Source organism: Plecotus auritus, assembly GCF_963455305.1.
Source record: "Plecotus auritus genome assembly, chromosome: 5".
NCBI classification, from domain to species: Eukaryota; Metazoa; Chordata; class Mammalia; order Chiroptera; family Vespertilionidae; genus Plecotus; species Plecotus auritus.
The window spans coordinates 186,035,875-186,055,398 of NC_137776.1; the positions used below are offsets into that span (position 1 = coordinate 186,035,875).

Here is a 19,524-nt window from a genome sequence, read left to right on the forward strand (position 1 = left end):
GTCTGGTGCCCTGGTTGGGAAGGCCTGACCCTGTCTGTTGTCAGGGATGCTGTGGGCACCGCCATGGTGTTCCTTCCGCAGGGGAGCAGCTGTGTTGTCTAGGGACCGCTCAGGAGTGGCGTGGGTGGTGGACACAGGGACCCTTCAGAGCAAGATGCACAGGCTGGCCGGCGAGAGGGGCTGCCCTCACGGGCCGGAGTGTTTATTGTTGGGGTGAGGACTTCAACCAGACATGTGGGTGGTGGCAGGATGCAGGGTGAGGGATGGGGGCTCGGCACGTCCGGGACCAGGGCCGACAGGATGGGGAGCTCCCGGGGGGAGCGGGTCCTCTGGGCCTAGGGGCCGTTGGTGACGGACGCTGGCAGGGTGACTTGATCCTAGAAAGGGGGAGGAGCCTGGTGATGGCTGGGTGGCAGGTGGGCAGCACCAGTTGGGTGGATCGAGGGGTTCCTGCCCCACTGCTCTGCTCTCCAGGGTCCAGCCAAGAGCAGGGCACAGCGGCTCCCCCACCCGCCTGCCCGCCCCACCCAGGGCCCTACCGCGTTGAAGAGAACGTTGTCAAAGCTGGGGGCCGCGGCCGCAGCCCTGTCCCTGGAGGGGCAGCCCCCCTTCCGCAGCCATTGCCACCCCGTGAGTCCAAGCAGCACCAGGAGCACGAGCAGGGCACCGCCGACCGCGGCTGGCACCGTGGCCACCGCCGAGTCCCCTGTGGGCCGCGGGGCACAGGGGCTCTGGGACCTCAGTCCTCCCTGACAGCCCCACTCCCAGCCAGGGACGGTGCCTGGGGACACCGACCCCGCTCCCCTCGGGTTCCTGGGGTCACTGCTTGAGGCGGGACAGGCAGGCGTCATGGCCCCAGGCTGGACCCCACTTGGGGGTGAAGCACCAGCGCCCAGCGAGGGCTCCAGGAGCGGCCGGCTGCAGTCCCTGGCCTGCCCGGCACCTCCCAGACCCAGCCTCAGCCTGGAGCGGAGCACGGTCAGGGGCCGGGAGCTGCTGAGCCGTTGATCCTAGACCCGGAGCAGGGCTGGCCAACCTGGGCAGGGCTTACCCTGGCTGGGCACAGGCCGCTGGCAGCGCTGCCCGGCCAGATACTCGACGTCGTCCAGGGCAATGGGCCCCAGGGTTGGCTGGCCGCCCAGAGTGGCCTCAAACATGATCTGACCGGGAGGAGGAGAAGCCGTGTGGGCTCCCAGAGGCAGGGTCCCCGCCTGAGCCCCCCAGGCCCCCACTTGGAGCACCGGGCCTCACCTGGAACTCCTCAGCACTGGCCACCTCCACCTGGCCTTCCAGCCACTGGTGCCGCAGGTGCCCGCCCGCGCCCCACACGGCCAGCTGGCCCCGGGCACTGCTCAGGAGCACCCTCAGCTCGCCCTTGTCTGAGAGTGGGGCCAGGGTGGTTCAGGCCAGCCCCAGGCTCCGCCACCCCCACTGCCCCCGCCCGCTGGCCGGCCGACTCACAGAAGTGTTCGGGGAAGCCCATGTGGTACCAGAAGCGGAGGCAGGAGGCCTGGGTGGGGGGCAGGGGCTGGCTGCGCATCCAGGCTGCCCGGCCCCCCGGACCCAGCACGCCTGTTTCGAAGAGAGCAAAGTGGCCTGGGAACGAGAGGGAGGGGTGCCCCAGTGATCGATGGAGCTGACCCCTGACCAGAGGCCTCTGACCCTGAGGAAGCCCGGCTGAGCTGGGCTGCTGGCCCTGGGGGGGGTGGGGCGGGTGCCCTGGGGTGTGTGTGGCTCTGGGGCCTCCTCCCTGACTCAGACCCACCTGCGTCAGTGCCCAGGGTGTGGTCCACGGGGGGCTGGGGGTACCGGGAGGGTGTGGATCCACTGCTCCAGTCCCAGCTGTACCCTCCCAGGCCGGGCCAGGACAGGTGGCTCCAGCCACACAGGCCCGTCTCAAAGTCACAGGAAGCTGCAAGGGCCCCGGGCACTGAGTGGTACAGCCCCACCCCATCCCTAGGCACCACCGCTGCTGGGGATGCTTGGCACAGAGCTGGTCCCACCCATGCGTCACGGCAGGTTCCAGGGCCAGGCCGCCGGGCGCCCACCTGGCGGAGGGCAGGGCCCGTCCTGGAGCAGCAGGTCGTCCAGCGCGATGTAGGAGTGCTCCACGCCAGCGGCCACGGCCTCGAACACCACCTGGGCAGGCACGGAGTGAGGCAGCTCCACGCCTGGCCGGACGGCCCTCAGGTAGGAAGGACCCGCCCCGGGCGCTCACCCTCCAGGCCCGCTGGGCCTGCACGGCCACTCTGCCCAGGCGCCAGGCCGGCCCTCCGCGCTCGCTGATGCTCAGCACCTGGTGCCGCTCCGCCTCCTCCACGCGGACCTGCAGGGTACCTGCCCCCAAGCGCCGGCCCGGTCAGCAGGGGGACAATGCCCTCAGAGCCCAAAGCAGTGGCCTGCAGGTGGCCTGACAGGGCTGGTGTGGGCGGACCACCCTCACCGGGGTTTCGGAGGCTCAGGTGGTACCAAAAGGTCAGGCAGGCGGGTTGGGCCAGGGGCCGGTGCTCCTCCGAGGTCAGGGAGGCCACGTGGCCACTGGGCAGGGCTCGTGGGCTCGTGTCCACGATCATGTAGTGCCCTGGGTGAGGGTGCCAGCTTGAGCCTGCCGCCCTGCCCCAGCCTGACCCCACCCGCCCTCCGCCTCACCCTCAGCCCCTCTGCCCAGCCCAGGCTGGCACCATGAGCTGTCTCTGTAGTGTGGTCAGCCCGGGGGCCCCAGGCGTCGTGGCCCGTGGCGTTGGCCTGGCGCGTCCAGAGATCCCCAGTGGAGAAGCCGCAGGCCGAGTCCTCGAAGGAGCAGCGCTTGGGGGCCCAGCAGGGCCCGGGCCGCAGGGCCACGTCGTCCAGCGCCATGGAGCCGTGGAACCCGTCCCGCAGGCCCTCGAACAGCAGCTGGGGGCGGAGGGTGTCAGCGCGGGCCTTGCCCTGCCCTTGCCCCGGGAGCTGCCCTCACCTGGTACGGGGCGCCCGCGTCTGGCTGGTGGTGGAGAGTGGCCCAGGCCTCGTGCCAGCGGTTGCCGTGGGTGCCGGACCTGGACCAAAGGTGCGTGTCCTCCTTCCCGTCCTGCCTCATCACCAGGCGCAGTGTCCCTGTGGGGCGAGTGGCGCTGCGAGGGGACAGCCCCCCGCTCCCCCGCCAGCTTCCCAGCTCCTCCAGAACCTGGGCACCTGAGCCTCAAGCCCTGCCCGGCGCCAGGCACTCACCGATCTGGGGCCCGTGGAGATGGTACCAGAAGGACAGGCACTCTTGAGGGGCTGCCGGCGTCTGGGGCTGGGTGAGCAGGTGGGCACCAGGGCCCCGGGCCGGCGGGTCCGTGGGGTCCAGGAGCATGAAGTAGCCTGCAGGCGGGGGAGTGGGACATGGCTGAGCACACCGACTCCAAGAGGCTGCCCTCCAAGCCCAGGCCTCAGCCGGCTCCCAGGCCTGGGCTCTGCCCTCCCAGTCTGGGTGCTCCCACCTACCTTTGCCTGTGGTATGGTCATACCCAGGTCCATGGCTCTCCACCCGGTGCCAGTGGGCATCAGTGAGGTGGCCCGTGTGCCAGCCACACGTGTGCCGCTCAAAGTTACAGGAGACCTCTGGGGGGGCAGGGGGGTCAGCACCCCCTGGCACCCCCGGATCCCTGCTGAGACCAGGGAAGCTGGGAGGCGTGCTCTCGGGGTGGGTCTCTGGGGTCCCTAAGGTGGTCTGGGTGGAGGAGCGGGGGGTGGGGGTGGGGACCTGTGTCTGTCTTGGTGGCCAGGGCGGGGCTGCAGTCCTTCAGAGCCACGCTGTCCACCCCAGCGCCCTGCTGGCCAGGGCCTTCCCAGTCCACGAGGCCGACAAACTCCAGCTTCATGGGGGCATGAGGGAGGGCTGTTAGGTCCAGGCAGCTCCGGGGCCCCCCCCACCTGGCTGCCCCCTCACCTGGAAAGGCCGGCGGCGTTGCCCCAGGAGGACTGTGTCCCTCTTCCAGGCACTGCTGCTGCTCCGGGCCTCCCACACCAGCTCCCGGGCACCGCCCTCCACCACCAACAGTGCCAAGAAGCCTGGCCAAGGTGGCACCAGGGGTCAGCTGCCCCCCCTCCTACAGGGCACCCGCACCCCCTGCAGGCCACTCCCACCTCCTGCAGGCCACCCCCCTGCAGGGCCCACCTCCCAGCTCCACCCCCAGGGCTGGACAGAGGGCCCCAGGGAAGGCGGGTGAGCAGTGCCTTGAGGGTGGCTCTGAAGAAAGTAAGCCATGTGGAGTGCACAGTGGGGGCCTGAGGGGCCCAGGGGGGGTGTGAGGGCCCTGGCCGCTGCCGTCCGCTGTCCCCAGGCCCTCTGCAGGGACAGGAAGTGCCCTAAGGGAGAGTGGGGACCTTAGAGCGACTCCTTCCAGGGACCCCCAGCTCTGGACCCCCCAGCGGAAGAGGCAGAGCAGGGGACCCTGTGAGGTCCAATTTGCAGGCAGAGGCTCCAGGCTGCCCTGGGGCGGGGGGGGGGGGGCTCACCAGCTGCAGCCCCGCTGGCATCCGTGCCGGGGCCCCTGCTCTCCTCGGCCGGGAGGCGCCCCCACTGCAGCCGCCCCACGCTGGCGTCCTCCCAGCCCCCGGCGGTGGGGGACTCAAAGTCTGTGGTGCCTGCAACAGCAGGGTGCTGAGTGGCCCTGGGCCGCGCCCCCTGGCCTGGGGAGGGCCCAGAGGACGGAGCCCCGGCCCCGGCTCACCGCACTCCTGCTCGTCCTCGCCCCCCTCGCACTGCGGCTGGAAGTCACACAACTGCTCTGGGAGGACACACAGGTCCCCACAGTGGAGGTGCCCCGGCTCACAGGGGCCCTGGGGCCGCAGAGCAATGGGCTGGGGCCTGGGGCCCAGGGGCCTGGGCCCAGAGGGCCAGCGGGATGCCTCTGTGGGGTGGAACAGGATGGGGTCAGGGGCGTGGGGGGCTGTGCCTGCCTGCCGGGGCGGGGGCAGGGCTCAGCAGGCTCACCCGGGACTGGTGTGCAGCCCTCAGAAAGGATGAGGTCGTCCAGGCCCACGACACCCCCAGGACCCGTCTGCCCGGCCAGGAGGATCTGCGGGCACAGCAGGCTCAGGGGGCACCCAGTGTCCGTGTGCTGCCCGCGGCCTGCTCCTGAGCCCTCTCCCCACCATCCCATACCATGTCCATCGCCCCCAAAGCCACCCCCACGGCCCTTAGGGGGGCCTTCGGAGAGCCCCCTGCCTTCCCTCCCTGCAGCCCGCACACAAACCACACTGCCTGGAGGGCCGCCCACCTGCTCCCCACCTCCTCACCCCCCCACCCCCCGCCTCACCCGGAAGGGGTGCTCGCTCTGGATGTCCACTCGGTCTCGGACCCAGGCGTCCCCCAGCTCCCCGTGGCGGCTGCGCAGCAGGATGGGGTCCCGGGGGGCGTGGGGGCCCTGAGCCTGCAGGTGCAGCTGGAGGCGGCCGGCCTGGGACCCGTGCAGGTAGTGATAGAGGACGAGCTGGAGGGGACGAGGACGGTCAGGGAGCGGCTCCAGCCCCAGCGCCCGGTCAGGCAGCCCGCGTCCCCGCCCGCCTCACCCACCGAGCAGTTGTGGGGACCTGAGGCTTGGAGCTCGGGGCTGTAGAGGAGAGCAGGGGCACGGGGCTCGGCCACAGACACCAGGAAATAGCCTGGGGAGAGAGCGGAGTGGGTGGGTGCCTGCAGCCTGGGGGGCCTGGTGGTTGTGGCCTGGGGGACCGGGTGCCTGTGGCCTGGGGCGGCCGGGCTGGGCCGAGGGTCCCCAGTGGCCTCACCCTGTGGGCTATTCCGGCTGTGGTCTCGGCGTGGCCAGGCGGGGCGCTCAGGGACACTGGCGCTGTGGTTCCGGGTCCAGCCCTCCGAGCGGTGCCACAGGCCCAGGCCCGTCTCAAAGTCGGTGGGTGTGTAGCGGCCTAGGGCGAAGGGCTCAGGCCCCTGAGCAGGGCCTCCCCTGCCTGGGCCTCCCCAGGGGTGCGGCTGCCTCAGGCCACGGGGCTCAATCTCCAACCCCCCACCCCCAGGAGGACGAGCAGAGGTTCGGTCCCCCCCGCCCCTCCCCCCCCCCCCCCCCCCGCGTCCTCTGAACCCCGCTCACGGCATCGGGGCGTGTCCTCGTCTGAGCTGTCCCCACAGTTGTCCTCCCCATCGCACACCTGGTGGGGCTCCACGCAGGCCTGGTTCCGGCAGCGGTGATGCCCCAGCTGGCAGCTGGCCTGGGGGGCTGGGGTGGGGGACAGATAACCATCACCAGGCCCCAAACCCTGGGGACAGGGCAGCTGGGGGAGAGGCCCCAGACTTTCTGAGCTGGGAGTGACCAGGTGGGGGCCCCACTCCCCCCTCCGGCCCCCGACGTGGGCCCACGGCACGGGCACTTACTGGGCAGCCCGCAGCCCCAGAAGGTCACGTCGTCCAAGGCCACAGCCCCCCTGTGGGTGGCATTGCGGGTGGCAGAGAAGGTCACCTGAAGCGAAGAGGGTCCTTAGGGCCTCCGTCAGGGCTCAGACCCACCTGCGGCCCCCACCATTCCAACTGCCCCCAGCTCACCCAGAAGTCACCCCGGATGCGGCCGGGGGCCACCACCAGCTCCTGCCAGCCCGCGCCCCAGGGCCCTGAGCTCCGCCACAGGGCCAGCGTCTCTGTGCCATGTGTCAGCTCCAGCCGCAGCTCAGCCACGTCTGTCATGGGGTCACAGGCAGCTGAGCCCCCGGGTCCTCCCAGCCTGCGGGCTGCGCCCTGCCCCTGGCCTCCTGCCCCTTCCCTGGGGCGCCCTTCCACTTTCTTTCTTCTTCTCTTTTTTAAATGTGTTTTTTATTGATCTCAGAGAGGAAGGGAGAGGCAGACAGATTCAGTGATCAGCCGCCTCCTGCACGCCCCGCGCTGGGGTTCGGGCCTGCAACCTGGGCATGTGCCCTGCCCGAATCACACTGTGACCCCCTGGTTCATAGGTCGACGCTCAACCCCTGAGCCTCGCCTCGCCTTGCCGGCCAGGCCGCCCTTCCATCTTCTGCAGCAGCAGCTGTCCTTTCCTGTCTCCTCTCTCTGGGCACCCTGCCCGGCCGCGGGGCTGGGCACGCACCTGAGGAGGCCGCCTGGTACCAGAGCCGCAGCTCGCAGGTGGGGGCCGCCTCACGCAGGACGGGGGAGCGCAGGGCTGCCACGGACGGCTCTTTCCCGCGATGAGTGCCAACAGCCATGTACCAGCCTGGATAGCAGAGAGGTTAGGTTAGAAGGCGGGGCAGGGACCAAGGAAAGGGGGCCTGGGCACCCACCCACGAGGGCTCACCTAGGTCAGTGCCCAGGGTGTGGTCTGTGCGCGGCCCGGGGCCCCCCAGCGCGGCCCCTGCCCGGTCCCGGAGCCAGCGGTAGCCGGAGGTGCTGATGTCTCGCCAGCCACAGGAGTCCTGCTCGAAGCTGCAGGCGAAGGGGGCGCTCCGGGCGGGCGAGGCCCCGTTGTAACCTGGGACAGCAGGGGCGGGGGTCAGGGGAGTGGCCCTCGGGGCTGGCCAGCCCACCCGCCCGCCGACCTGCTCACCACACTGCGTCTCGTCGGAGCAGTCCCCGCAGTCGCACACGAAGTTGCACACGGTGTCCTGGGGGGCCCGGCAGTGGTTGGGGACCCAGGCCCCGCTTGGGGACCCTGCTGCCAGTAGAGACAGGCAGGAGTAGCAGGTGACCCCCATCCTGTACGCCTGGGACGGTCTCAGGTCCCAGGACCCTCCGACCTGGGCACCCTGGTGGGTTGTCCTGCTCTGGGTTCCGGGCCAGGAGGTCAGAGGGAGGGGCTGGGTCTGTGGCTGGGGGCTCCCCGCCAAGGCCGAGCTGAGCACCGCTGGCCTGAGAGGCCCCCCATGTGGAACACCCCCTGGGGAGGGAAGCGGAAGCCCGGGGGGGAGGGGACCCCCCCAAGGGGGTGTGTCAGTGGTGACCCAGACCCCCTCAGGTTCCAGGTGTCCCGGAGCACGGGTCTGCCGCCAGGGCCTCTCACCTTGGGGCCTGGGCGGAGAATGGGCCTGGGGGAGCACAGGGCTTACCCCCTGCCCAGCGGGGCAATCCCCAGGGCCCAAGGGCGCCCTCTGGGTCCCACCCAGGGCCCGGCCCCCGAGTCCCCAGCCAGCTCTGCTTCAGGAGCCGAGCCCGAGGACTCACCCAGGAGCAGGACCAGGGCCGGTAGGAGGCGGCTGGGCAGAGGCATGGCCAGGCCGAGGGAAGCGGACTGGGGGCCGTGTGCTCAGTTATCCCCTCGGCCCCACTGCTGACTCCGCTCTAACTGGAGGGGGGCCCCTTGGCCAGCCCCACCCTGGCCAATGAGGGCAAACGTCCGGTCGTAAAAGGGTCCAGGAGAGGGGCCCCTGGCCCACGTCAACTCCCCCTTGTCCAGCAACTCCGGACCGAAGGTCTGGCCCTGCCCGTCACACCAACCGCCGCTCAGCCCTGCCTGGTGGAGGCCCCACCGGAGGTGGCTCCAGGCAGCACGGGCTGCGACCACTTCTCCGGGGCTCTGTCCCCACCCTGGCAGTGAGGTCAGCCGGCCTGGGTGCCAACACCTGTGAACCCTGGGAGGAGGGCCAGGAGCCAGGGACCTGGACCATCTCCGTCACCATCACTCAGCCTACGGTGCCTGTTCCCTTACTCATTCCTAAAGAATCACTTGTTTTAATGTGTTTTTATTGATCTCAGATAGAAAGGGAGAGGGAGACAGAGAACCGAACCTGATGACAGAGAATCATGGGTCGGCTGCCTCCTGCACGCCCCACTGGGGATGGAGCCTGCGACCTGGCATGTGCCCCGACCAGGAATCGAACCGTGACCTCCTGGCTCATAGGTCGACGCTCAACCACGGAGCCAGGCCGGCCAGGTGCTAACCATTTATTCATGGACAACTGTCCCGAGCAGCGTGGCTGGGCACCCGGGGGCCCTGGTGCTCTTGGCACAGACTGAGGATACCCTCTGCCCCCACTCGCCAGCACAGGGCTGGGGGCTGAGCTCAGCCTGCAACTGACGGTGACCTCGGAGGCCGCCTGCCTCACCTGTGCAGGTGGTGGCACTGTACCTGCCTGGCGGCTGCGTGAGCTCACAGGAGGCGCGCCCAAAGGCCGCAGTCACAGGCACACCACATTCAGCGAGCCTCAGCGGGCCTGGCGCTGCCCTCCCTGTGCCTGGTGCTCCCCACAGCCCTGCCCTGGGGAGGAGAGGGCTTCTGGGAGAGGGGTTCCCAGCGCCATGTCGGGCGCTCTGCCTGTTCACCTCAGCTGGGGGCCGGGGCCGGGGCCTGATCTTGGGAGCAAGGAGTCACACGCCACTTTCACGCGTGACCTGGGTTGGCAGGGCACACAAGGACTGAAATCAGCTGCCAGGATGGTGGCCACAGGTGCCCTCCCTGCCCGCGTGCCGGCTCGGGCACTCCCAACCCAGGCCCCAGCTCCTTGCGCAATGGCTGGTGGGCCTCATCCCCGATGTCCTTGGGGACAACCACGAGGAGGAGCAATTAGGCCATAAAGGGGGACAGAGCTGGGGTGGGGGGAGCTTATCAGACTCCAAAGAGCTGAGCGTGCACTGCCACTCCCTGGGGCCCCCCGAGGTGGAGCCGGGCCAGGGGCAGCTGGGAGGGGACCTGCTGCCCCAGGGCTGCCTCTGACTCGCTGCCCCCCACCCACTCCAGTCAGGGCCCAGAGCAGCAAAGTCAAGACACACAGCGTCCGGGCCCAGTGGGTCAGTCTTTTTATTCCAGCGGGCGAGGTAAACCTGGGTCCTGGGCCAGGCTGGCGTCCATCTCCAAGGCCTGGGCAGGGTGGCACGCGCCAGGGGGGCAGCCCAGCCCCTCAGGAGGGCTTCCAGGGCAGAGTTCGGAGTGGGTGGCCTCAGGTGGGCTCAGTAGCCATCGTCTGCCCAGGTAACTTCGTAGTCCGGGTACCTGGCTTTGATCTTCTCGGTGGAGATGGAGTGCTGGGCACGGCCGTACCCCTGAAGACAGAAGGCACCTCTTACAGCTGGTGTCCTGGCTCTGGGGGTCCAGTTAGCAGCGACACCCCGGAGCCAGAGGTTGACGCAGGGGCCCCAGGGCGGAGCCAAACGCCATCATTCCCAACCACCCCAGGAGCCCTCCGGTGGAGGTGGCCCCCACGTGAACAGATCTCTAGCCTGAGGCCCAGGCTATTCTCGGTGCCAAGAGAACACCCCTGCGCTTCCACTGCTGGCCTGGTGAGGGGAGAGGGAGGGGCCCCTGGGTGTCACCCCGATCCTGAGGCCTCAGTGACAGCCCAACCGGCCTCTCTTTATATGAAAGTATATATATATATATATTTTATTGATTGCAGAGAGGAAGGGGGAGGGAGAGACAGAAACATCAATGATGAGAGAGAATCACTGATAGGCTGCTTCCTGCACGCCCCCCTCTGGGGACCGGGAATCGAACCGTGACCTCCTGGTTCACAGGTTGATGCTCAACCACTGAGCCACACCGGCCGGACCCACCCAGGCCTCCTGAGGCTGGAACAGGACTCAGCCCGCTGTGTCGAGGGGCAGCAGTGGCCTCCCACCCACCCTAGGTCCCGTGGGAAGCGGGGACGCTGGGGACCCCGGGGGACCCCAGTGTGAGCGCTGCGGTGGAGCGCGGGGGAAGCGGGGAGGGCTGGGCCTCACCATGGAGTAGCCGTACACGTGGATCTTCCTGTCCTGGCTCTGGTGGGAGATCCGCCCGCCTCCCAGGCACTCACAGCCATACCCTTTCTGCTGCATCTCGCCGGACACCTTGTCGTAGATGTCAGCTGCGGGGGGAAGAGGGCCGCCCTCAGCCTGGCGCCCGGGGAACCAGGGGGTCTGAGCCCCAGCTCTGAGCAGCTGACTCCCCAGGAGAGGGGGACCCCCAGGCTGGGCAGGGGCGCGGGGAAGAGGAGAGAGGGGGTCGAGCCACGGCAGCCCTTGGGCCCCAGGACCCCAGACCCCGCGCGGGATCCCCTCCCAGGACGCCCTGGGCCTCGCCCCGCAGCTCGATGGGTCCCGCCCACCGACGCCGAGGCCCCGCCCGCAGCGCCGAGGCCCCGCCCCGCCCTCACCGTGGTACTCGGCCCACTTGTAGCCGCGCACGATCTCCTTGCTCTGCCCCGCCGGGGCCGCGTGGACGCGGATCAGCACGTACTTGAAGACGCCGTCGGGATCGATGTCCACATCGGGGATCTGGGCGAGGTCCGCCGCCGCCATGTTCCCCGGAACGCGCCCGCCCCTGCGGCCCGCCGCCCTACCCCTGAGCCACGCGGGGCTGCGTGCGTCCGCAGTGCGGGAGGCGGGCTCTGGGAGGCCTCGGCCAATCCTGCGGGGTGTGCAGCCCGGCCCTCAGCCTCAGCCAATCGCGGGGCCCAGCCGCAGCACCGACTGGCCGATGGCAATCCAGCTCCTTGCAGCCCTGGGGCCACGCGGGTCCCACTTAAAGGGGAACGAGGAACCCTAGTGGGTGGCGGTTAAAACCAGCGGTGGACCCCGCGGGCGTGGCTCAGGGGTTGGGCGTGGACCTATGAACCAGAAGGTCACGGTTCCATGCCTGGTCAGGGCACGGGCCTGGGTTCCGGGGTGCCGGAGGCAGCCGATCCATGGTTCTCGCTCATCATTGGTGTTTCTATCTGTACCTCTCTCCCCCTTCCTCTGTGAAATCAGTAAAAATGTTAATTTTAAACCCCAGGGGCGGACAACTTCCTATCTAGCAGGGCCACGGGCTGGTGCCAGGCCCCTTTGGGCGGGGTTCGGCGGCCCTTGAGGCCAGAGGGACGCACGCCGGCTCTGCAGCCTCCCCCACGGAGTCCTTCCCGCACGGTGTCCGAGGGCCGCCTGCCCCGCACCGCCCCGCCCCCGGAGTCCGAGGGCCGCCCGGTCCATCCCCCCACTCCCCCGCATAACGAGGCAGCAGTGGTTACATTCAGTGGTTTTACTTCGGAAAGCGCTCGCCCCCTGGAAACAATCCCGGTCCAGGGTTCTTCCTGTCCCGCCTGCCCAAGGCAGAGGCCTGGGAGCGGGTTGCACGGCGGTCCGATTTGGAGGGCGCGTGGCTGTGCACATGCGCGGGGCCGAGGCGGCGCGCAGGCGCGTGGGGGAAGAGGCGGGGGGGGTGGGGGCGCGAGCAGGGGGAAGTTCACAATTCATTGATGCCCTCTCGCAGCCCCGGTGCGGCTCTGGGAGCTCCAGGAGGGCCCTTGCGGGTGCCCGGCCCCCCCCCCCCCCCCGGTCCCTTGTGGTCCTTGGAGCCCGGGCCGGAGCCAGGATGCAGTCCGAGGGGGATCGGAGGCCGGGGCCGGGCCGCTAGCCTCCTGCTTCCAGCTGCAACACGAGGCACGGCCACGCGGGAAGTGGGTGGGTGTGCGGTGACGTCTCCACCCCCTCGAGGACCCCTGCCCTGACCTCAGCTGCTCCCACCCAGGCTTTCCCCGCCCCGCTCCCAACTGGGAGGCCGGTCCTCCAGGCTCCCTACGCCCGCGGGTAGGAGCCCCTCCCACTCATCCGTCCTCCGCACCTGTTTCCCGCCTCCCTGTGAAGTGAGAGCCTGCTCTGTCCTGGCTCCCACCGTGGGCCATCCTGCCGGGTGTGGATGAGCCTGACTCATGCCCAGCCAGGTCTCAGCTCTGGGCCAGCGCCCCCGCTCCCCGCCACACTCACACCCTCTGCTTCCCCTGCCGGGCCCTCCTCCCCGCTGGCTGGGTGTCTGGCACCTTGACGGGAGACTTCCCAGCACCCCTCCACCTGCCGCCTGCCCCAGCCACTCCTGCAGGGCCCAGGCCAGGGCAGCCTGTGGTGCGGGAGGCAGGCGGGTAGCGCTGAAAAAATGTGCGGGCTTGGGCGGGGGCGGGGGGCAGGGCTGGCTGCGCCCTCTCCACCGGGACTGGGGCACCACTAAGCAGGGCGCACCGCAGACCACAGGAGGCGGGTGGGGGGCGTGTTCAATGGGGCGGGACTGGGCTTTGGTCTACTCGGGCTCCAGGACCCGGGCGAACGAGACTTGGGAAGGTTCCAGGGAGGCCCTGCGGATGACGGGGGACGGTCAGACGGGATCTGCGCGGTGGGGTCTGCAGTAGTGACCCCTCCGCTTGAAGGCAGGGCCGGGCGGTCCTCGAGCCCACCCCGCCTCCCAGCGGGGAGCACCAAGCGGCCAAGGACAGGCCTCTGGGGAGGCCCGCTGGGGAGCTGGAGAAGGGGGAGCTGGACGGGACTGGTGGCGGGGGGCAAGGGGTCGCAGGAGGCGAGGAGGAAAAGGCGGGGCTTGTAGGGGACACTATAGGGTAGGCCCTGGGCGGAGCTCAAGGTAAGGCGGGGACTGGGCGAATCCGAAGCGGGACTTAGAAGCAGGAGCGGGGTCTGAATGGACAGAGCTGGTCCTGAGTGGGCTGGCCGGGGCTCGGGACATCCCTGGGTGGGCTGGGCTGGGCCTGTGACTGGGCGGGGCTAGATGGCGGACGGGGCGTGGCCTACGTGGATTGTGTGGGGCCCAGGCGCCCTGCCTCACATGATGTCGTCCAGCAGGTTGGCGCTGGCCACCCAGTCCAGAGCGCGAGGCTCCGAGGCGGCCATGATCATGCACATGAAGGGGCGGCCGGTCCGCCGGTCCGTGGGGTAGATGGTGGTGGGCGTGAAGCGCCGGTTGTCCTCCACGAACTCGCAGAGCTGCTCGTAGACGCGCGGAAACTCGTGGCGCAGGAAGACGCCGCGCAGGCGCAGTTCGCGCTGGATGTGGATGAAGGCCACCTCCCGCGCGCGCCGGCCCGCCTCGCCCTCCTGGTCGAGGCCCGCCGTGCCCGGCGGCGGCGTCAGGATCAGCGTCTCCATGTCGGGCTCCAGCCCCCGCGTCGGGGGCGGCCGCGCAGGGCTGCCGGCCGCCAGCGCCACCTTGGCGAACTTGCGCACCGTGGGCCCCGGGCTCCGTGGCGCCGGCGCGGGCCTGGCGGGGGCGCCGGGCGGAGTGGCGCCGGGGCCCACGGCCACCGACACGCTGAGCAGGAAGCACTCGGCCGGCTCGTAGAGGCGCCCGGCGGCCGCCAGCTCGCGCGCGTAGCTGCCCAGTGGCGCCGCGTGCGTGGCCAGCTCGCGCAGGGACAGGTAGGTGGGCGACAGCAGCAGCCCCTCGAGGCCGAAGCGCAGGAAGTTGTCCGCGGAGCCGGGACTCGGGAAGCCCAGGAAGAGCACGCCGCGGCCGCGCGACAGGAAGCCCACGCGGGCGATGCGCGAGAAGGCGCGGTGCACCGGGCCGCTGTCGCGGCAGAACTGCAGCACGTGGCGGCACACGCTGCCCACGCGGCCGTACACACAGCGCGCCTTGTGCGCGTCCCAGTCCTCGCGGCGGCACAGGCGCGAGCAGTAGTAGGTGTAGCAGCTGTGGCAGGACTTGAAGTAGAGGCAGGCGTGGAACAGGGTCTCGGTGCGCCCGCAGCGCGCGTTGGAGCAGGTCATCAGGTCGTCCTCGTCCGCGCTGGGCTCGGGGGACTCGTCTGCCGCCTGCCCCGCACCCGCGGGCTCCTCGGCGCTGCCGGGAGACGCGGGGGGCGAGCGCGGCGCCGTCGCCGGGGCCCCCGAGCCCGCGGGCCGCAAGTCCAGCAGGCGGCGGAGCTGGCGGCCCAGGCCGTCGGCCGCGGTGTGGGGAGCCTGGCCGGCCAGGGGCCGGGAGTCGATCACCAGGTCCGTGATGAGCTCGTCCAGCTGTTCGAGGCTGCGCTGGCGACCGGAGGTGGGGCCGTCGGGGGCGGCGGGCGGGGGCGGCCGCCGGCGGCCCCCGGGCAGCTCCCAGCCCCTGGTGGTCGGGCGCTCGGCGGCGCGGAGGTCGTTGTCGGTGATGGTGATCTCCGGGGTGACGTACCAGCTCCGGCCGGGGCCGTCGCCCGCGCGCCCCTTCTCCGACAGCGACGTCTCGGACAGCGACAGGGCCGCGTAGCGTCGAGGCGAAGTGGACAGGTTGACGACGACGGGCGGGCGCCGGCCTCCCGGGGAGGTGCCCCGCGGCTCCCGGGCCTCCCTTCCCAGCAGGTTCTCGTAGCTGCGGCCGCGGCCCAGGGGGTCCTCGCGGCGCGGCCCCGGCGCCAGGATGTTGTCCCAGGAGCGCGAGTAGTGGCGGCTGTCGGTGGCCAGGCGGGGCGGGCTGGTGCCGGTGCCCCCGTGCCAGGAGGCGAGCAGCGGGCCAGGGGCCGGGGGCGGCGCCACCTGCAGGGTTCGGTAAGGCCGCGGGCCCCAGTCGCCCCAGGCCAGGCTGCCGCGTGGGTGTGGGTACGTCCGCGCCAGGGCGTCGCGGTCTCGGTACCGGCCCAAGTTCTCTGTGTAAAAGGGTCGGGCGGCGGGCTGGGCCTGGGGCTCTGTGGGCGGATAGCAGGGGCCCCAGGGCGGGATGTGGGCTGGGGGGGCCTCTCCGTAGTAGGAACCTACGGGCGGCTCGTGGAAGGGGAAGGTGCGCGCTTCCCATGCCAGGTAGCTGCCCCCACGCCGTGGGCTGGGCCCCGCGGGCTCCTGGGGCCGGAAGGGTCTGGGGAAGTAACCGTCACAGGGGGGCCCCGGGCTGGCCGCAAAGCCGCCGGGGTGGCCTTCAGGCTCCTCGGTGTAGAAGAATTGGGAGGGGCCCGGCGGGGCGGTGAAGGGCACACTGCGACGCTCCGCGTAGTCCCGCGGCCCAGGCAGGAACCCGTCGCAGTACGGCGCATTACGGGGGTCCACGCAGTAGGAGTCGCTGGGCGTGGGGGTGCGCGACAGCGCCAGGTGGTGTGGCCCGGGCACCGTGAGGCCGTGGAGTGGCTGCGCAGCGCGGGCCCAGGGTGCGGGCTGGGCGGGCCCGCAGGGCCGCGACCCCCGGGCGGCGTGCTGCAGCACCGCCTCGTCGGGTTTGATGTCCAGACGGCAGCGGACGTGGGGGGCAGGCCCGGCTGGAGGCTCCGGTGGCGGCGCATAGCGGTCGGTGGCGGTACACAGGGGCGCGATGCGGCCGGGGCCGCCCCGCTGCGGCTGCAGCTTGATGGGGTGCAGCTCATTGGCTAGCGCGCGCAGCGCGGGGTACGAGGGCTCCCGGCGTGGCGACCCCTCGGCCCGCGCCGGCCGTTGGACCTCCAGGCCTCGGCGCGGCAGCACTGGCGGCGAGGCGGGCGCGGGAGCCAGGCCCGGGGGCTCGCGGGGCGCGCTCTTGGAGCGGGCGCGGCGCCGGGGTTCGCTGTCGCGGGGCCGGGCGCGCGGCGCAGGGAGCTCCGGGGGCGGCGGCTCGGGGAGGCCCTCCATGCCCGCCCCGTCCAGTGCCTCCAGGAAGTCGAAGCTGCGGCAGTGGCGCTTGTTGAAAGGCACGGGCGCAGCGGGCCGGGCTGTGGGGCGCTCACATGGCGGGCGCCTGGGCGAGGGCCCGGGGGCCGCCACCTTGATGTCCTGGTACACGGTCGACACCAGCAGATCCGGCGGGTCCGTGCGGGTCATCTTAAATGAGGTCCCCAGGCTGGCGGCTGCAGCTCATTCGGCCTCGTGGGGCTTTGGCCCTGGGGGGAGACACGGTCAGAGCGGCCCCTCCGCAGCCTGGCCCTCCACCCCCGCGCCCGGACTGGCTTACCTGGGGCGCGGGGGGCGGAGCAGCCCTGGTGTGGGGCCTTGGCCGAGGCCGCGGACACTCGCTCCATGCCCGCGTCTGCAGCCCCTGCGGAAGGAGCCCGGCTGTTCAGCCGCTCAGGTTCTAATCTAACCCATCTTGTTGGCCACTTTGTAATGGATGACACAGGTGGGTCGGCTAAAAAGGCGATGCGATTGCTGTGGTTAGATGCAGGCTTGGTCAGACCCCTTTCCGGGTCCCCGACTGCAGGAAGAGCAGGGGGTGTTCCCTGGTGCCCATGGCTGGAATGACAGCTCACTTGGGCCTAATGTACGACTTCACTGCTGCTGGCGCCAAAGCCCACTGGGGACAGGAGTGCTCGCCTAGCACCAGTGCAGAGCGCCCGCCCCTGGCCCAGCCAGCGCACCAGTCACAGCCACAGTCTCCTGCTCACCTGCCCGGGAGGCTGGCATGGACCCCTCCCCCGCGCAGCAAGGGCCGCCTCACTGGGGACAGCTGGATGCTCCAGGCCCCAGTCCTGAGGCCCCTGTGGGCCCCGAGGTGGCCCCACCAGGTCCAGGCATGGTCATTAGGCTGCAATGTTGGCCTGTCCCACCCTTGACACTTGGCATGGCCCCGGCCTGAATAATGCCCCCAAAGAGCACACCTGGGCCCCCCAGTCCGCTCTCCTTTGCAGAAACTGCTGACTCCAGCCATCTCGGGGTGGTTGGAACCCCCCAAGCTCACTGAGGTTTCAGGACAAGGCTGGGAGAGTGACCCCAGCTTTGCAGCGTGTTGCACCAGGACCTGAAACCAGGCTGGGGCCGCGAGACCACATGGGGGCGTGTGAGCTGCCCCTCTTCCCTGCCTGGGGCACCTGGGCAGGAGGTTGCCAGGAGGAGGCAGCGTGGTGGGTGGGTTAAGCTCCACCCCCTTCTCAGGCGAGGACTCTCCCCGCCGCTGTCTGAGGAAGGCTCCATGGAAACCCGAGGTTCCACACCCCCGCAGTGCGGGCTGGGCTGGGGTCCCCCCTCCGCACCAGGCTCCCATTCAGACGTGGGCCGCAAGCCCCGCTGTGGCGCCAGGGCCGGGGCAGGCTGGGGAGGGGCCAGACGGTGCGGAGGGGGCCCACCTCCTCACACAGCCGAGGCGTGGGCTCAGGGTGAACGAGGACGGGATGCTGATGCTGGGCCCTCACCTGTCAGACCCTCTGTCCCAGGGGTGCAGGGGGCCTCCTGCCAGCGGGGCTGCTCTTCTGCGTCAGTGCCCGTCCCCAGCCTCGCATCCACCCAACTCTGTCCTGGTTTATGGGACCACCCCCTCCTGTCCCCTCCCGACCCTCCTAAGCTCAAAGTCAGGCCGGAATTGGGGGCCTATGACAGGGCGAGGCTCCGCCCCAGGGAGGTGACAGCCTGGCCTGGCCCTGCTGCGGTGAGGACTGCCCCCGCCTGGGGATGGGGCGGTTGCCCCGCTTGGGTCCCAGGCCTGATGACTTGGGGGCAGCCCCCCCATGACACGTCCCGGCCCACAGCCCCCACCTCGAGCCACGGAGCGGGATGGCCGGCGTGGACCCCTCATCCTTGCGGAACATCCCCCCCGCCCCCGCCTCCCCAGACACGACTCGTGGGCAGCAGCCCCGACGTCTTACCTGAGCGCTGCTTGCCCGCCGAACCGACAGGTCATGCAGGCCCACGCCCGCCCACCGCCCTCCACTCCGCGCGTCCCGCACCCGCACCGCGGCCCCGGCACCGGCAGAAGCTTCCAGGCAGCGAGCGGAGGCCGGCGGCTCGGTGCTGCCCCCGCTGGTGGCCGGTGGCGTTGCACTTAAAGGGGCCGCGCCTTGGGCCTGGGATCCACGTGGCCGCCGGCTGAGCACTGCTGTGCCCTCCCCTACCCGCAAGGTGCAGGCCTGGGTTCTAACCAGAGGACCTGCTGGTGCTGCCAGCCCCCGCCCGGCAGGACATGGGGGCAGAGCTCTGGCCAGGGATCAGAGACCCCCAGCATCACTCCTGGAATTCACACCCGGGTTGGGCCCAGGAGGAGCAGATGGACTGCTCGGGGCCCTGCTGGCTCTGCTGCAGTGTGGAGGCGCCAAACTCTGCAGGTACCTGGGCCATATGGCCCCCAGCTGGACCGGGCCGGAGCCTTCCCTAGGATGCCAGCCCCTCCCAGGCAGGAAGGCCCCTGCTGCCCCGCCTCCCCCACGCCGTCACTGCCCTGGGCAGGCCTGCAGGAGGCCCACTGCAGCACACCCCACCCCCCCCCGCCCCCCCAACAAGATGCTGAGCCAGGGAACATTCTAGCTGGGCAGGAGTGGGACCATGAAATGCGGGGCCCTGGGCAAGGTTGTGACCTGTTAGCCACAACCCCACATTTGTGGGCGCCACAAGAATGGTTGGCCTGCCTGGCTCAGCGGTTGGGTGTTGACCTGTGAACCAGGAGGTCATGGTTCGATTTCTGATCAGGGCACATGTCCAGGTTGAAGGCTCGACCCCCACTGTGGGGTGTACAGGAGGCAGCCCATCAATGATTCTCTCTCATCATTGACTTTCTCTCCCTCTCCCTCTGAAATCAATAAAAATACATTAAAAAAATGGTTGATCTCCCAAGCTGTGGGAGTCCCTACATGTATCAGCTTGGTGCTTGCCCAGTGCCTGCTATCCCACTGCCCCCACCCCCCAACTCCAGGTTCAAAAGTCTAGGAACAGAAATTGGGGGAAGGAAGGGTTACTGGACTGGGAGGACACCTAGCCTGCCTACCCCTGGAGGGAGGGGCAGCTCCTATAGCAAAGCTGTTCCCATGGTAACTTGGGGTGGGTGGGGACCAGTGGAGCAAGGACACAGCCTGCCCTCAGCTGGGCACCCGTGTATTCCTGGATGCACGTGCCCACCCTGGCCCAGTGGACAGGGACCGACACGCAGACACGAGCCATGCTGGCTCACCCCGGACAGCACGTGGTTCCTGTGGCCTGATGGGAGTCCTCCAAAGGCCCCTGCTGGCCAGGGGGCTGGAAGGCCGCCTACCCTA

At 70.1% G+C, this 19,524-nt stretch overlaps 3 protein-coding genes across 5 annotated transcripts; all 3 read right to left on the minus strand.

Annotated features, from left to right (window-relative positions):
* Positions 1-335: 335 nt before the first annotated feature.
* On the minus strand, positions 336-8,595 carry MAMDC4 (MAM domain containing 4; the record flags this gene model as incomplete). Its single annotated transcript, XM_080668353.1, has 27 exons — positions 8,123-8,595; positions 7,509-7,616; positions 7,260-7,433; positions 7,053-7,178; positions 6,521-6,651; positions 6,353-6,437; positions 6,072-6,197; positions 5,752-5,889; positions 5,540-5,628; positions 5,283-5,456; positions 4,958-5,042; positions 4,695-4,874; positions 4,480-4,608; positions 4,198-4,329; positions 3,466-3,582; positions 3,208-3,342; positions 2,957-3,093; positions 2,682-2,895; positions 2,444-2,581; positions 2,219-2,337; positions 2,049-2,139; positions 1,766-1,912; positions 1,462-1,596; positions 1,252-1,379; positions 1,052-1,160; positions 540-706; positions 336-377 (listed from the first exon to the last, which is right to left on the minus strand). Exons 1-27 carry the CDS (start codon positions 8,166-8,168, stop codon positions 336-338), a joined length of 3,402 nt encoding a protein of 1,133 aa, XP_080524479.1. The 5' UTR covers positions 8,169-8,595.
* A 1,075-nt stretch (positions 8,596-9,670) lies between these two features.
* Positions 9,671-11,287, minus strand: PHPT1 (phosphohistidine phosphatase 1). Its single transcript, XM_080668994.1, has 3 exons — positions 11,029-11,287; positions 10,616-10,740; positions 9,671-9,937 (listed from the first exon to the last, which is right to left on the minus strand). The coding sequence occupies exons 1-3, from the start codon at positions 11,171-11,173 to the stop codon at positions 9,845-9,847; spliced, it is 363 nt and encodes a 120-aa protein (XP_080525120.1). The 5' UTR covers positions 11,174-11,287; the 3' UTR covers positions 9,671-9,844.
* A 598-nt stretch (positions 11,288-11,885) lies between these two features.
* On the minus strand, positions 11,886-18,256 carry AJM1 (apical junction component 1 homolog). 3 transcript variants are annotated; one of them, XM_080669083.1, is made up of 3 exons: positions 18,145-18,256; positions 16,521-16,694; positions 11,886-16,449 (listed from the first exon to the last, which is right to left on the minus strand). In XM_080669083.1, the coding sequence occupies exon 3, from the start codon at positions 16,388-16,390 to the stop codon at positions 13,457-13,459; it is 2,934 nt and encodes a 977-aa protein (XP_080525209.1). In that variant the 5' UTR covers positions 16,391-16,449; positions 16,521-16,694; positions 18,145-18,256; the 3' UTR covers positions 11,886-13,456. The 3 variants fall into 3 exon arrangements, with proteins under 3 accessions (XP_080525209.1, XP_080525210.1, XP_080525211.1); XM_080669084.1 differs by having other exon boundaries at positions 16,521-16,604; positions 18,145-18,197; XM_080669085.1 differs by lacking the exon at positions 16,521-16,694 and having other exon boundaries at positions 18,145-18,238.
* Positions 18,257-19,524: the final 1,268 nt, after the last annotated feature.